The sequence below is a fragment of the Lineus longissimus genome, chromosome 5 (genome assembly GCF_910592395.1).
Source record: "Lineus longissimus chromosome 5, tnLinLong1.2, whole genome shotgun sequence".
NCBI lineage: Eukaryota > Metazoa > Nemertea > Pilidiophora > Heteronemertea > Lineidae > Lineus > Lineus longissimus.
Window position 1 is genome coordinate 10019892 of NC_088312.1, and position 17845 is coordinate 10037736.

At 42.5% G+C, this 17845-nt stretch overlaps 2 protein-coding genes across 4 annotated transcripts; both read right to left on the reverse strand.

The window, feature by feature from the left end:
* Positions 1-1726: 1726 nt before the first annotated feature.
* Positions 1727-6291, reverse strand: LOC135488700 (glycerol-3-phosphate phosphatase-like). 3 transcript variants are annotated; one of them, XM_064773407.1, is made up of 3 exons: positions 4892-6291; positions 3912-4619; positions 1727-3297 (listed from the first exon to the last, which is right to left on the reverse strand). In XM_064773407.1, the coding sequence occupies exon 1, from the start codon at positions 5902-5904 to the stop codon at positions 4897-4899; it is 1008 nt and encodes a 335-aa protein (XP_064629477.1). In that variant the 5' UTR covers positions 5905-6291; the 3' UTR covers positions 1727-3297; positions 3912-4619; positions 4892-4896. The 3 variants fall into 3 exon arrangements, with proteins under 3 accessions (XP_064629477.1, XP_064629476.1, XP_064629475.1); XM_064773406.1 differs by having other exon boundaries at positions 3912-6291; XM_064773405.1 differs by lacking the exon at positions 4892-6291 and having other exon boundaries at positions 3912-4889.
* A 1294-nt stretch (positions 6292-7585) lies between these two features.
* LOC135487774 (uncharacterized) lies at positions 7586-9704 on the reverse strand. Its single transcript, XM_064771848.1, has 3 exons — positions 9357-9704; positions 8258-8329; positions 7586-7837 (listed from the first exon to the last, which is right to left on the reverse strand). The coding sequence occupies exons 1-3, from the start codon at positions 9702-9704 to the stop codon at positions 7658-7660; spliced, it is 600 nt and encodes a 199-aa protein (XP_064627918.1). The 3' UTR covers positions 7586-7657.
* Between the last annotated feature and the right edge of the window lie 8141 nt (positions 9705-17845).

Consider the following 17845-nt stretch of genomic DNA (forward strand, 5'->3'; position numbering starts at 1 on the left):
CGGGTTTTTGATTTGACCTCCTTTTCAAGGTCACAGAGGTCAAATGGTGTAAATTAGCCGTTAGGATGTAACGATGGCACGTTTCTAAACTGCAATGACTATTGATACCAAATTTGGTACACATTTACCCCTTAGTCAGGTGATCTCAGGGACCAAAGTTTGGTCCAATATGATTCACCACTTGACCACCAGGGGGCAAAATCCAAAAACCTTAAAAATGTGATTATTCCTTAATTTCTTGCCCGATTGCCACCAATTTGATATCATGGGTACATCTAACCACCATACAGTATATGTCACACAGGTTTTTAATTTGACCTTCTTGTCAAGGTCACAGAGGTCAAATGGCGTAAATTCGCCGTCAGGCCGTAACTATGGCACGTTTCTTAACTGCAATGACTATTGATCACAAATTAAGTACACATGTACCCCTTGGTCAGGTGATCTCAGGTACCGAAGTTTGGTGCGATCTGATTTGCCGTTTGGCCTCCAGGGAGGGGGCCACATCCTAAATTCTTCAAAATGCCATTATTCCTAGTAATGACTTGCCCGATTGGCACCAATTTTATATCATAGGTACATCTAATTCTAACAACCATTCAATGTGTCACCCGGGTCTTCTTTGATTTGACCTACTTTTCAAGGTCACAGAGGTCGAATGTACTGTAAATTGGCCATTTTGGGGAAATTGTAATTGCTTGGACCTACATCAAACCTAACACTACATGACACAAGACCATGCTCTTTATCCATCTTTCCTCCACATGAGGTGAGCACAATGGCCCTGGCCATTTCATGTTGTCATTCTTCCACAGAAGTACGACCCATCCGAGTGCTGGACTCCAATAGACATTGAATGGGCTCTTGACCCTGATACACCTTGGGAAGATGTTCGATTAGTCGAGAACTGGGCGGACGATTTCATCGACGAGAATTGCCTTTGCCAGTGTAACCTCTGCTTGAATTTGGAGATGGGGCTGCTGTCATTTCTGCCGAATGGATTGATTTACTAGATACTGCCTGGTAACGGGAGAAGTGCAAAATTTACATTTATACTCCCATTGGGACAGTGCGTCGTTGTTGAAGTGACTATATGGGATTTGTGTTTTCATATACATGTAATATGTTCTTGTTTCGTCGATATTGGTTCTGCTCAGATGTTGTCATGAATGTAGACATTACCGTGAAGGGGTTCCGTCGAAATGCCATAATTACTTAATGGTAACCTTTTGGTTACCCTAATCACAGACCTAACTACTCGTGAGTGTTCATGACCTGTGCACGATGTAGACGCCAGTCAAATAGAGAGACAACTCCTTCATGCTGGCATTGAAACATACTTGGGAACGTTCCCTTTCTCAGTCTCGATGATTCTTCCAGATTCTCTGTGTGAGTACATTTAAAAACGTTGATTTCAAGACTCGGTTTCAAGGTCTCCGCTAACTTTCGAACCAGCTGTGACGGTCATCGCCATGTGCACTTGTCGCGCCTTTGAGGGGTTCGGCTGAATTTGTTATTTATATTGGTGCTATAAATGTAGCTGTATATTCCTCCATTTACCGTGTTTACCCCATTTTTCTTCTCTAGTTTACACCCAAAGTCATGATACTGATTTTGTACTTGTACTATGTATGTGTTTACAATGCATTTTATCTATATATAAAAAATTAAAAGATGCAATCAACTGTTATCTTTATTTCAACGTTACGTTTGTTCTACTGAAAGATGCACTGGCCTTTCGGAATGAGACCTTCCATGGAGGAACGACTGGATTGACTGCAGGAGTGTCGACTCCCAAGAAGCTCAACATGGCCGCATGGCTCCATCCGCACAGTTTGTAGTGATAGACGGTCTCGGTATTGGTATAATTTTATAACATACATGTATATACAATAACTTTATTTCTGATTTTTAATGATTAAAGTAAAGAGACATCAGCTAATTTCTGCAGTGACTCGTTTTGTTCGGTTTGCTGAATGCTGAAGTATCTTATGCATTGCATCAAGTATTGTAAACTTGAGATACTTTCTGAATCGAAGTACTGATAAATCTCTGTATAGAGCTCCCCCAGTCATTTTGCAATTTACGCAAGGCATATAGTGGTGCTTAAGTGCCATTGCTTCATTAACGTCCACTGTCCATTTTTCGGCCCCAAGGGGCATTTTCATCCAGCAATAATTTTCAAATACAGAAATGCAAAATTTTGGTGAAACGAAAGATCTTGACTGGTATAAAAAAGGACTAGGGGCTGATCGAAATAGGTTATGAAATAATCGCAGTCCCTCCGTTTTTGGCCAAGAGAGATTTGTCCAGAATGTTGCACTCCTGAAGGTGAAAGATTTTACAGGTTGTTTCGATCCGTAACCAGCTACATCACTGACTGCTTCAAGTAGTTTGTGGTATGTTTGGTGCCGTTTTGGGACGACGATTTCATCCGGGAAGAGCACCATCAAATATCTAAATGACTCCATATTTCTGTACATGCAATCATTCATGGCAATGATGGCTGCCAGGCGCGTGACGACATCATTGTTTATAGAGAGTGGTGACGCCATCTTAACTCTTCTAACAAATCCGCCATTTTCATAATAATTGAGCACCTTCCTGATATCTTCTGTTACATCCATGTAGTAGTAATGAACTCGAGAAACCCCGAAACGTCTGTTGCTCTCCAGCCACTCAATGAGGTCCAAAGTGGTGGGATTTGGTGATGGACTTGGGGGCACACAGAGGCCGAAATGCCTTACCTTCGGCGTAGTAGGAGTATGAACCAGTAGTAAATTTCCTGCTTCGCCGCAGTCGTTCGGTACTATAGACACGTGACTCGGACCTGATTCTTTGTGATATACCCCAGAACAAGAAAATAAGTATTCAATAAAATATGAGTCGCCAATTCTATGGCCACCACCTATCTGACTCAACTGGGCACGACGAATGACTGGAATGGCTTCTCCCTTATACCACAACTGGCAGTGAAAGGGGGCATTTTCCGCAACAGAGTCAGCGAATCCGAATACTCGCACCACTCCCTTGCTTCCATCAATCATTCGTTCATCCAGAAATGCCGAGAACAGAACTGTATCGTTCCTCCTGATGTAGCCAGCGTATTGCCATTCTGAGCTGTTGCGGTATATCTCTGGAGGCTTCTTTGGGTAGTTCTGGCAGAGTATCTGGAGGATGAGGGGTGGTTTCCCAAGACGCATCCTGTCGCCAGTCACGTGGAGTTGAAGCAGCAAAACAATGACAAACACTACGACGATTGCGTAGCATGCGAGTATCATCATCGGGAGAGAGAGACTGAAAAATACATAACGTCGAAGACATTGGTTTGTACGGCTAAAGCGACACAACCCAGACTGTAGATTGGATAAACGCGTCGATCAAGAATTATATATACATGTATTTGAAATATATTTCTGGCATAAAGACTTGTCATCCAAAGGATCGATGATGACCACTGTGTACCTTGTGACCTTGACCTCGGATCCTTGGTATCTTTCCCATCTACAAGGTCACAAGGTCACTTCTGCGAGTAAGATGGACAGAAGTCATCGAAATTTTGGAAGGCCCGTTTTACATCCTTGATATATATTTAACTTCGAAGTGAAATAAGTGTTGGGAACAGACAGACATGTAAATGCATTGGAATAAAATGGGGCTTTACTTTGGACCAAGGACACTCATACACGGACTTCAATACACTAAGTCCGTGTCTGAACATAAAAATGTTTGGGAACGCCAAATTTCAAAACTTTCAATTGTCACTGTACATATGATGCGTTATTTCCTCTTGTACGATTCAAATAGCGCAGCAGTGTAAGTTCCAACCTCTATACAGCTGACATCCACCCCTTCCCCGGTATATAAGTTCTTAGCTAGACCACCACCAGAACCTAACATGATCGAATTACCTCTCCCTTCTGGCCCTGGCTCTCATTTGGTTTTTGCGACGTTGAACGGACTGCATTTTAGTAACTCCCAAATGCCAAAGGCCGTTCAGATCGACTGATGACGAGTCCTAATCAATGATATATGATTCAAACCTTGCCCTTGTGTGATTTGTACCACAGAAAAGAACGCCATGCTTCCTGTAATCGGTTTTGGTCCTTAAATGCCGTGTGCGTAGCTCCCCAGATGATATCTACCGCTATACGATCGGATGACAGGTGCAGTCATAATGTACAGACACAAGAGTAGAGGAATCATTATACATTGCATATTGATTATCAAAATAATTTAACGGCCTCATGTCATCTCAAACCTCCAGCTGATGAAAAGCCATAGAATACTATATCATCATGATTGATACGAGAGGCTTTTCTCATTATTCATTATTCATTATTCATAGGTCACTGCCTGCGTGCATGCGGCAATGCACTGCAATCATCGGCGGCTAACTCCGAACGTGTTTGGTCTGTGAAACTCGTTATGAAAGCAGGTCGAGTGAGACGCCTCAAGACGTTTACGCCATGTAGGTCAAGCAAATGTTGGATCTCGAAGGAATGAAGCCTCCTTTATAGCCGTCACGTATACTATACCGCCGAGTCTCCAAACGCTTTGTCAAGTTTGTTGACAAACTCAAAATAATGCCGCGCAATCTCATTGCTGCTCAAAGCATGCTGTAAATAGAGGGTCATGCTTTGAGTATTGAGCTTACTATACATTTCTGTTTAGAGTAGATCTTTCTGAATGTCTGCCAGATGAATAGTCGTCTTCGGCCTACAGTTAAAAAAATCGAAAGTCATAGAAAATTTGGTGTCCGTTGCAAAGTCAATGTAAAATATATTTGTTTTAGATAAAAAAAAATGACGAGTGGAATACGTAGACATGCCCTGGGTCGCTCGATCACATCTTCACTGCAACTAGATAAAAAGATAACAGATATACCGACCGGCTTCACAAAACTGCATCGAATTCCGCAACTGAGTGCATGACATAATCTGGCAGAATCGAAGCCTTTAATCTCGCATCGTCCTTGAGAACGAGGCGCTCAAGGTCAAGGCCTGAACACGACCCCGTGAGAACTAAAAGAGAGTCGATCCCTGTGTTCTTTGCGAAGACTACATCAGTTTCCAAGGTGTCACCAATCATCAACGTCCGTCCCTGTGTCACGGTCGGATTCATAGATTTCACGCAGTCAAACAGAAACTTGTTGGGCTTTCCGACGACTACTGGTTTCCTCTTGGTTGCAGCGGTAAGTGCGGCAACGAACGTACCTTCCAGGGGCGCAACCAGGTTTTTATTGATAGCTAAGCTAGTCTCCACACTACTGGCCACAAACTCACACTCGGGGTTCTTCAGGTAGCATGCAGCTTTGAAAAGTTTGTTATAACAGAAATAAGAATCGAATCCGACGACAACCGCTTTGACATCTTGATGGAGATGGAACGACAACAGGTCATTGGCTTTCAAGGGGACCGGATCCGGATCAGATCCGATTCCGATGGGATCTAAGCCCATAAGTTTTAGCTCGTCCGCAAGCCCTGGCCACCCGATTACGTAAACCGTTCCCGAAATCTCAGCAATTTTCGTAAGGTACACAGCGATTGCATAGTCGATTGCAAACATATCAGAAAGCTTGACGTCATAACCTACTTTTTGGGCAATTTTCTCCTTGTAATCGTGCCTTGAATACAAACTGTTGTTCGAGACGAAAATCAGACGTTTGTTTGCATCGCGTAACTTCTGTAAAGCCTCCTTTATTTTGGGCAGTCGTGATAACTGATTTTTGGACCAAAGGACACCATCACAATCTACGAGCAGGGTGTCGTACTGAGATAGGATATCATGGACGTTATCTACCTTGATTTTTGTCGGCCTCCAATGGTGAAGATGTGCGTCCGAACGCTTGTGCCGCAGATTGACGGGAAGCTTTTCCGGGGTTCCCGGGGGCGAAGAGGTCATTGATGCTGCCGCTTCCGACTACACGGCCTCTGAATTAAGACGAATTCAAAGCGAGAGGAAGACAGCCAAATGTGCAGAGTTTAGAATGACTCCTCTGGGTATTCCATGAATCATTTCCGTGACAGAAGTGTTCGACTCTTTTGAAAGCTTTGGTTTACGATACTTAGTTCAAAAAGTAGACAACAGAGGAAAAACGGCGGATTCAGAAAGGCGCTTCCCAAATAGATAAACAGATATTAGTTTGAGTTATCAAGTTTTGACTTCGACAGAAGAATCACACAGCTCATCCAGCGATCCATTGACCTAATGTATCTATTGTTCAAGAAACGTTCACCTTTTATATGTTGCAAGCGAATTAATTACAGTGGAAGTACCACAAAGAAATCCGTCCAGTTCCCACATACAAATATTCTTCCTTCCAGCTGCAAAATAATGTAGATTTTCGAGAAATAAATCAATTTCCGGCTACCCCTTCCTATCATACAATACGGATTCTTCTGATATAACAGGTACAAATAAATGCTTTATCCGTATATAGTGCAAGGTATTTGACGTGTCCCAAAATACATCCATTCCTATATATCAGCATAAAATCATATCGTGGGCACTTTCAATGTTTGCCTTTCAGCGCTGCCATGATATATCGAAAGCACTCTTGAACTGGACTCCGCAAGTTGGTCTACAACCAGTGAACATGTCGTGGATGTTCGTTTCGACGTGATTTGTTGGGTGGTAAGACTCGGCATCGACTACATCATGTGACAAATAGTCTGAAGAGTCGGTACATATTTACTCCTTTTGTGCTTTGAATCAACACCGCGGTTCGAACAATGAACAATGCTCATGCGTAACTGGCTGGATAAAAAACGGGAAATGTTGTTTCGGCTTCTGCCGATAGCGGTGTTGGTTCAAAATTCTCAAGGAGTATTGCCAACTCAAGATCCCACTCCCATGGAATTTAGCTCAGCTCTCGAGTTTTGAAAGTATCACGTTATTTTGATTTCATGAGTCAAGAAGAGGTCTTGACATTATTTGACAAAATTTTGAAACATTTCCATAATCTTTTGCACGCTTTTGAAAGGATTGGACAAGCCGCTTTTTATGAATAATTAATTTTATCAATTGATTACAATATTTGCAAGCAAATATATGTACATGCACATGTATTTCATAACGCCCGTTCAACTTTCCATTCAATGACCAAATGTTCGGGTCGAAACAATGGAAATATCAAAATTTTGATTCTCCGAGCCGAACAATATCCGACGGGACTTAAGGCGACCTCGGCCGTCATCAAATGGAATTAAGTTCAGGTCTGTGCGTTTTCTTAGAAAACAACTTTTCTTAATCAAAAGTAGAAAATCTCTAGACGAGTTAGTTTAAGATTATGCTTGAAAATGATTTGCCCGATGCAAGTAACGTATCAATGTGAACACCGAGGCGCCATAGCCATCGTTCAATTATGTTCATTTATCAGTCAGCCATCGACCTCTGGTGGCGAGATTTGAAATGCTTCTCGCTCGACAGTCACTCTGTGTGGATTCAGCGCGCCATGTATAAGTTCATGAGATATGATATGATACGTGCTGAAGATGCAGATTACAGCTGTGACATATGTTGTAGAATAATCCCACTTGATCACCTTATCCTTAGTATTGGTTAATGACCGCTGAGTAGCAGTCCCATGTGGTGTAATCATCCGTGTTCAAAAATTCCAGTTCTCAATGTCCTTATAAAGTCTTGTTCAATGCATTCAATACTGGATGACTTGTGTGTGGCCGGCGTTTTGCACTCCATTGTTGTGCATAATCACTGCACCACCTGAGGGTTTCCGGCAGCAGAGGACTTTGCTCGGGAGGACGATGAGCGTGATGGACAAAGCCAGGGCTATAAAGGCCAGTACAAGGAGAGCAATATTGGTGTAGAAAATGACCTGGAAGCGAAGAAAAACGAAACGATTAAGCTGTGCAAAGGGCATTATTGAGAAAATAAAGCCATTCCGTTAAATACAGCGAGAAGGAGGCGAGTGGGTGAAGCCTCAATTTCCCGGAATTGTTAACAAGTAGGCCGGGTCTATTTGGCAAGCCGCTCGCCGAACAGGCATCTTTTTTTGTCCTGTTTGGAGAGCCGCTTGTCGCTGTTTGCCAAGTAGTCACTTCCTAACAAGTAATGCTCCTTTGAGGAGTTTGAACAGCGCCGCGGTCGGCAGAAGTTTGAACAAAATTTCTACGTCATGAATATTTGCACGGGATTTTTTATGACAAAGGCTAAATGCTGGGCCCGGAAAGACGCCTGAATGATGATGCTGATGTTAGTCCCGCCTGCTGTATTTAGGCTATATTTGTATACTTACTGCGCCAATAACTTGTTGACCTACAGCCATCACCAATCCACCAGCAGCAACCCCAAGGCCCTTGACGATAACCTGCAATTGAGATTAGTGAAATAGATGACTTACTGTGCTTATATCGGGGCTCATATTTCGAGAAGAATAACATAAAGGTGCATGGCATGTGAAATCAATGATTTGACATTCAGTGTTTTACATCAAAGAATTGGTGATTTTTAAAACCTTTTGTTGGACGCATTTCTTCTCACCCTTGATGTCAAAAGGAACATGAATGTTGTTAGACATCACCTTTATGCACTTAACAAGTTTAATGTTTAATGTTGGGTTTGAAGTCTTCGTCAAAAACTTCTTGACTTTTAAGTGTCCATGGCATATTCACAGCAAGGAGGATCCGTGACATTCATTGAACTCGTTTTCTCAGTTTTGATGTTCAATAGTTGTTTTCCAAATATTTCGTCAAGGTCAAATCGATTTTTGGTTCACATGGCCACCATCAAAACGTTTTACCCATTTCTGGCCAGTGTTTATATTCTACGACATAATTAGCTTGAAAGAGGGCATAAATAATTAGCACCCATCAAAATACAATAAGAGCAGCTTTCGTAATCACAAGAACTGTTGTTGTCTGTTGCTAAGGAACCTTAAATGCTGTCTGAATAATTAACCATGATCACAGTCATTTTTTACCATTGTATTTTGTGTATAAATAACTTCTACAACCTATCCATATTAACCTTGGTCAGTCAGTAAGTTACGGTAGCGTAGTTGGCCATGGCTAGCATGAACAGCGACCTTCTTTTTCTCATGTACGGAAGACCCAAGATGTCCTTCTTGAATGCCATGAAAATCTCTTAAACCGCCCTCGAAGCGGCGAACGCATTTGGTCCATGGCCTTTGCATGCTGGTCTCAGACCGCTTCGAAAAGAGGTTCAACTACTTTCACGCGACACTTTAAAAAGCTCCCTGACAGTCGAACCAACACAAATATATAGAATTTTTATTGTTGTTCGGTGAAACTGGAACCCGTACGTGTAACCCAAGACAGCCATCACTTCCGACCAGCCCCCCCCCCCCCCCCCAACAACCCTCCTATCTAACTTACCTGAACGAAAGCGCAGATAAGACAGAAGATGGCGAAAATAAGACAGGCGATCGCACAGCCCTTGTTGTCCTGTTTTCTAGCTCCACCCCCAGCAGCAAGAGCCCCAACAATCAAGTAGAGGATGAATGCAGCAATGGCTTGGGTGTCCCAAACCACCGTCGTGAGCACCCCCACTACTACGAACACGATCAAGTTGACGATGGCAATGACGATCATAAATGCGCCGGGGCAGACTCCTCCGGGGATGCGGTAGTCGGCGTTCGGGTCCTCTCCCTGGTTTATCACGACTACGGTGGGTTGATTAGGCTGCTGGACGCCGGGGTACACCTTGTTGCCTTCCGTGTTCATTTTATCTGAAAGTTGGGGACGTGAGGCGTTTTGAAATGGTTTTTTTTCATAAGAAATTATTACAATGTATGACAAAACAATGTTTCTTGGTGATTGGGTGTCAGAATTCACGGATGATCCTTTTGAGACTGAAACTAAAATGTCAGTTCGTCCTCCAACACAACATTCACTATCATATCAAACGTAAATGTTGTTGCATGAGTATGCATACTGATGAAAAGCGCACGTAAAGATTGGTAGGTCTACACAAATTGCGGTCGCTTTCATGTTTAAAAAAGCCAAGATATAACGTTTTTCTGTTTTAATGATCAGAATGTAGGCATAAATCTACATGAATAGACCATTTCATTTCAAGAACCTCTACTTGCAACCCCCTTCCATGTTTTAGCTGTTGACGAATAAGTGAGATTGTCCCGAATTTTAACCAGGTTTTTCACCACTCGCTCCAAGTGCTATAAACTGAACAGTGCAACTGTAAACTGCTGACGACTAAGGAACAATACACATTAGTAGCGAGTGATAAACAATATTAGATAAATGAATTAACATTTCAAATAGAGTTCATGACTTTGCCTTCATCCTAGTACTGAAATTGAATGTAACTTCGATTTAACTGAAAACGTTTTCCAATATGAACCATCTTCATGCTGTAAAATAACATCTCAAAATGTTCACCGAAATCTTTAAGTTTTTGCGTATTGTGGCCTATTGACTACAACGATAGTATACTGCACGATTTCATCACTTCTCCCTAAACTGGCATGGTTTTAAATTCAAAATATTCTGACCAAAAAGTTACCAGCATGAGTTCAGATAGATCTAAGTCCAGTGATGCTGGTGTCAGACCCGGAGTCGTATAGTTATACAGAAAACAGACACCCCAGTAACATTGATTAACCAACGCTAAATGGTCGAAACCTATAATATCCCGAAAAGATTGACGCAAACTCAACACTAGGTCTGTCTTCTCTATTAAGTGTGAAACATGAATTAAAGAACAAGAACTTACCTGTTTCTGAGGTATAACTTAACTTGTGTAAGCTATCCTAACTAACTAAGCGTAATACTGGATAGGAATGCGTCGTTTTCCTTATATATATACACAGTGATCTTCGGGTAACGTTGGAGACGGATAAACAGACGTATGCCATTCATTCGTTCATGGTAGCCCGAGAAGGTTCCGGTGAGGGAACCAATAATTGCCACAGTATATATGTAGCGCATCAAAGAAAATTAAAGAGTAGGGCCACCGAGGTATTGGTTAGTGCTATGGTAACATTGATCAATGGCCGGTATCTGCGTTCGAACTGTTATGTGATCAATATATCCCATGAGGATCATTTGTTAAGGGGTTTCTCCGTCGTAAGAAGAAGAATCCCCTGGTCTGTGCAAACATGGACTATCAAAAGGTAATGGACACGTCATGTGTAGTTCCGAAGCGATCAAAATGAGATGCAAAAGAGAAAGGCATCTAGTATACCGCAGGCAATGTTGAAGGAAATATTCAGGCGTATACGTGCATATCTTAACTAAAATGCGAGAGATAATGCCGTATATAAAGGTTTCTTAATGTGTCCCTTATTTCAGTGTTACAAGGGAACACAGATAAGGCGTCACTCCTGTGTTCTACTAAGCGTTCCTTGAACACGAAGGGGAACAGTCAGACGTGGAAACACTAAAGGAAAACATGCCGCCATGCCGTTGGGATGACTCAGAAACGGCAACACTCAAAAACGTCACACCGGGCCAGACTTCCACCCTTACCATGTGTACATCGTATTTTTTAAAGCAATTCATCATAATATTCTAACTTTGCGATGGTATCTTTATGTCATTTAGGAATTGAGCTCCCGATGATAGCAACTCAACAACGCAGTCCGAAAGCAGCACACAACAAAAATAAACACTAGCTCAAATTAATACTTTAGTATGTTTATTGCTATTAATAAAAACTGTGCTGAAAAATGCAGCATTATACATGGTAGTTACATCAGAGGTGACCCGCGGCCAAGAACTAGGTCGACGACTGTTTTTGCGCGGCAGATACCGCCCTCCGATCCCCTAGATATTACCGGCTGTTATAAAACGCGGATTCCGCGGAAATCCGCGGAAAAATCTAACTTGGCTACAGGGTGGCTACCTGAACCGCAGGTGAGAGTTTTTCATATTAGTAGTGTGCATTGTTGTGGGCATGAAGTACTCCTGGTGACAAGGTCGTTGGGAATCCCCGTTATATGGTGCGCTGTATGCGCCGTAAATCACAAGCACCTTGTAGTTTGAAATAAACTTATACTCTAGACGGGCCGCGAAGTAAGTTTTTGTGATTGCTTAAAATAGACTCCGATGTGCAGTCGCATATGGTTGGTTAGGTTCGAGCTGCAAGGAGATTGTCCTAAAACATTTTCGTAGACCAGAATTCAGTTCGTCATCGACTTATATTTGAAGGAGGCATATACCGTAACGTACATCAATCCGGGCATCAATCACACTTGAAAGCAGCCTCGTAATGTGTTCCGTTAGGGATGGAACCACGGTGGTGTCGAAGATAACATGCAAAGTTTATCAACACCAAGAAAAAAAGAGGGAAGAGTCGATCGGAATGGCATGAATGGCGCTCCAGAGGATTAAAATCTGACCGATGAAATGTGCAGATAACTGGTAGTTCTTGCCTCCGATTTATGATTTATGTTGTTATTTGTATACAATATAATTATCATTAAATATCATGCGCGTATTTACTGGTGGCTTTGTGATTTTTCCGAGGATTTCCGCGGAATCCGCGTTTTATAACAGCCGGAGATTGTCCTAAAACATTTTCGTAGACCAGAATTCAGTTCGTCATCGACGTATATTTGAAGGAGGCATATACCGTAACGTACATCAATCCGGGCATCAATCACACTTGAAAGCAGCCTCGTAATGTGTTCCGTTAGGGAGGGAACCACGGTGGTGTCGAAGATAACATGCAAAGTTTATCAACACCAAGTAAAAAGAGGGAAGAGTCGATCGGAATGGCATGAATGGCGCTCCAGAGGATTAAAATCTGACCGATGAAATGTGCAGATAACTGGTAGTTCTTGCCTCCGATTTATGATTTATGTTGTTATTTGTATAATATAATTAATATGTAAAGTCAAGGACTTAGTGAGCCCCCCTTTAGGTCGGGGGAGCTCCCCCGAACCCCCCTACGAGCATATGTTAAGTGCAAGCTCTAACAACTACAGCTGTTACAATGGGGGGACACCCCCCAAACCCCCCCTCCGTCGACATAGGTTTTTACCAGTGCGTTGGGGGGAAGCTCCCCCCAAACCCCCCCCCGGTGGACAGTCAACTAGCCCTTCTGTGTCATACTGCTGGAGGGGGGTGCGATGGGACCATCCGATCCATATAGTTCCTTCCGACACATTTTTGTTTTGGTAATGTAATACATTGTGATTGTCCTTATTCACGGGAATCGGGCGTTTCCAGTGATATACGACACAAATAGGTTGTCCTCATGCATTCACTTTGGAAACGCATTTTGAAATAGATGTTACGTCCTGTTAATGGGGCACGTCATCATCGCGTACATTTGGGGAAAACTCCCTAACGAGACCGGAGCAGACGGCTGAAAGTAGTTTAATTATTGGCCGCTAGGGTGCAGAATGTCGCTCACCCGAATTTTTCACGCAACTTTTGCTAAATAGAACTAGTTCTAGTTTGTGATTCATTTTGATACTTCAGATTTGGGCAGAAGACCAATATAACTTAGTCGTCAGTGTGGTTTTAAGCTGGAAAAACGTATTTGTTTTTCTTAAAGTGCCTTTTTTGGACGGGTGTGTGCGATTGTTTTGTTTTTATGTCACGTGATCTCGATCATGTCGACACAAAATTGAAATAAACCACCCTTTTCTGTCATTATTTAGGACGGATATTTCTCTAATAAAAATATTAATATAATTGGCCAATTTCTTAGGCATATGATGTAGCGAATTCCCATGAAGATTTAAATTAATTTAAATTAATTTCAACCAATGGGATAGCAACCACCACCGGAAGATCGCGGAGAAATCGGTAAACTCAACGGAGTTAATTCAGAAAAATACCCAAAAAAAATTGTTTGTAGGATATACAATAGTTACTCTCTTTATTTCTCATCAAATCAGTATATACTCCCACACACACGTGTATCTTAAGAGCCCCTCCTAAAGGGGGGCTTATCATTAAATATCATGCGCGTATTTACTGGTGGCTTTGTGATTTTTCCGAGGATTTCCGCGGAATCCGCGAGGATTTCCGCGGAATCCGCGTTTTATAACAGCCGAGATATTACATTATCCACTAATCATCGTCGAATCGTTTGACGCCAGTATTCCGCGGCATGGACGCCACAAGTCTTCGCCCCGCCCAATTTTGTCTGGCTTTAATTACTTTCGTCCTATAACAAAACACAGCATGGAGGATGCACTGCATACAAGCGACGGCCTTGGGGGTCACTGGGCACATCTTCCTGGTGAAGGGACCGGCGGGTGACCTGCTACAGGATTCTACATGACTGTCAATGACACACACCGAAATATCGTCACGGTATTATATGTATTAAGAAGCATTTATTGAAACAGAAATATATTGCGTTCGACATTACAAAACAACTTAATGAAAAGTCGATTTTTTACTCGAAACTTTTTTTTCCATACAATCTAGTGAACCTCCTCATACTCAATATCTGAATATTGGACTGGGCATGTTGAGGTAGATGTTTGGCCATCACGAGCAATCTGAACTCTCTGGTTGGCCTGCTTCCGTACTGCTCCGACCAGGCCCAGAATCCCAGAATGATTAACTCTGGGTAGAAAATGCTGGTGGCGCCAATTCAGATGAAAGCTATGAAGTTAGACGGCGACCAAGATTAGAGGAATGGCGGGAATCTTCGCCTGGGGCACTATCCATTTGGTCTGCACCACTGGGTATACTGTGAACGGCTGGCGTACGGCAGATTAGGGTACCCTTGATCGTACTGTACAATGGCTTGCCGTTGCCCATACAGCGGCATCCTGAGATACAGGTTTTTGATACTCCTACATCGTATACAAAAATTTGAAATATCGAGAGGCCGGCGGGGTATATTTAAAACCACTGATTACGTCAGGATGATACAGCGGTGGCTGTTGCTCATATTGCGGTGGCTGCTGACCCGCCAGTATAGTGATGCTGGCCAGGCTGGGGCTGCGCATAGTTCCCTTGCGGTGCCGGCCCATTGCTGGCCAACTATATGGCATCGCCAGGTTCCGGGTGTTCTTCAGTCTTTCCATTCTCACTCAAACCTGAAAGAACACAAATTGAAATACCAATACTGGATCTCCAACTATTATACGTCATGACAAAATAAAGCATCTAATACAGGAAACTCAACCAATTATTTGTTGACAATCTGGAGGCGTCTCGAACATAATCACACTCCATCTCGATCGGTTACATCCCGAACACCTACCACGACATCTTCCGTGTAAAGTGAACTCGATGAAACTCCGTTGTACATTGTGCCAGTGGCAGTCCATCATTACTCGACTAATTGGGGTTGTTCACTCCAATTTTTTAATCAGTTAAGTGACATTCCCAATGCTGCTCACCCAAAATTTATCACTGCACTTCGATGTTTTTGAGAATCTAAACTTTGCTTATGAAAAGCTTCTGAGTGGGAGCAAACTGTGGCTGTAAAGGTACAGGTATGTACCGCTCCGACTCATTCTTATACATGTATAGCAAATATCGCACAGCCGTTGTGTTTTCTTTTAATTTTCACGACCGTCACCAAACAGGACACAGCAAACAGAATAGTTATGCAATTGAATATCAATTCTGACACAGCGCCAGTGAAAAACGACCAAAGCTTGTTCTACTATTACCGTTTATGTACATAACAATATCATGTACCTCGTAGTTTTTAGACGTCCGCCTCGTGAACGAAGGTCGTAGGTGCGGCCGTTTGGTTATCCGTCAGCTACATGTAGTTAAATATAGTGTATACTGCCTTCTAGACTCGAGCTGAAAGTAAAAATTGTCTCATAAGCCAAAATCTAGCCAGCTTTTTAATTCAAAGGTTGTGCTTTAATAAATAAACTTAACAATCACAACGCTTTAGCATGCGAGCATGTTATCGCGATTACATAATGTTGGATACGTAGTATAACACGATAACCCTGCTAAGGGTAACGTAAATCAAAACATTTACACAATGTATTATTCACTCACTTTGTGAACTTTCGGATAAGTGTGGTCATAAAGAACTACATTTGACCTGCTTAAAGTTCCTTAGCCAAGCCCATTTATTTGAACCCAAGGATCAGAGAAGGAACACAGAGTACGTAAGTAAAGAACGTTCCACTCATGGATATCAGAAATCTCGAGTACCACATCAGCACGAGCAGTGTCACCTCGCAGAGACACGGCAGGCCAGTTAGCTTTATCAAATTTAATTGAAGGGCACACGGCCAAGACAAGGATATTTGTGTTACTCATCGCGGTGTCGGCATTAGCATGAATGCCTATTCCGTTATGCTCGTCATCTGGGATACCAATAATCAATTTTCGGGGACATATTTGATTGGTGATTCAGTGAAGCTAGCGTCAAGTCCTTTTCTTTTTTATCAGCCACCACCATGTCAAACAGATGCTGCGGATGTCCGGACCCGCGGTACAAAGTTTCCGTTGGACGCTGGCCAGGCGTCTTCATGATGCTGAACGTGATGGCACATTTGACATACTTCATCGTCATCGGCGTCCTAACGAAAAACGTGTGGCATCAGTACATGTGCCATGCCGCTGCTCAATTTCTGATTGTGGGAATCCTTCAATTCCTGCTGTCGTTTGAAAATTGCAGTTCATACACGATGGTACATGCCGCTATCATAAACCATGTGATTGCAGGTTGTCACACAATCGTGATGGTAAGTATATGTACATGTATTTACGGATAATATAAGCAGGAGCGAGGGAGACCTGATGGGGTGAACGCCGCTCATGTTCATTGTATACAGGCCCTAAACTGGTGGTTCAGGAAAACAGAACTACACCGTATAGTGCAGTTATTATGCATCCAAATATCCAAGAAATATCCCAGTAGGGCAGTCTTGCGATGTCAAATATAGATACTTGGTCAAGACGAAAATTATCTTCGTTATGATCATCTACTCTGCTGGTGATCGACAGCTATCTTTCCCTGGCATACATATTACTGGCAAATCTTCATAAATTCGGTTTGTTCAAAGACGAATGTGTACATATACCCGAGATTAAAAGCGTTCATTCTTTCGTTTTCTTTTTCCTTTGCAGATCATTCTGACAATCTACCACCTCAGCACCAGCGCACAGACTTTATATATAAGCTACGTTACATCAGCATCTGTAAGTTCATGTAGACAAAGAAGCATTCGACTCCTGTTATCCATAACGCTCGGGCCGGGCCCAGTTGCTCAATGAGCGTTAGAGAAAAGTGTCAGTGTTAGCTTAACTCAGCGTTACCTCCTGCAGTAATTTCATTTACAATATTTGTAGTAGCGTTAGGACTTATACTTTAGGCGTGTATGTATCTATTTTTCAGGTAATCACTGGACTCGGTATACTTCTGATCCTGTTTAACGTGATCCACCTGGGACTTGCTGTGTTCTTAATCTATACCCACCTCAAGATGATATGTCCATCTAAGTTTGGGGGCAAAGTTGCGGAGACAGATTCGGAGCCAAAGGCGCTCGAGCTAGCCTGATATGTTGGCTATACCAGGCGTGGCTGGTTTTCTCCATCGCTCGGATGACAAGGAAAGGTGTGACTTGGCAACCTGGACTCGGAGATCAGTGAATGACCTGTGCGCTTCCTTTACACTACAACGCAGGATTCGCAGCCCCTTTGAACGACTTTGTAAACGAAGTATGCATCATCACATCCTACTATAAACCCAAACTTAAACTTTGTTCATCCAAGTCCTGTGCTAATTCATTTCGCGATACTCGTTAGTCTGCATCATTCATAACTATATACATGTACATGTATAGTTGTAGTAAGAGGAATCGGGCTGATTTTAAAGAAAAGTCCGAAATGAAATACTTGTACATTCAAAAACTTAGTTCTACTTCGTCGTTCGTAGCTCTTCGAAAGGCTGGCGAATC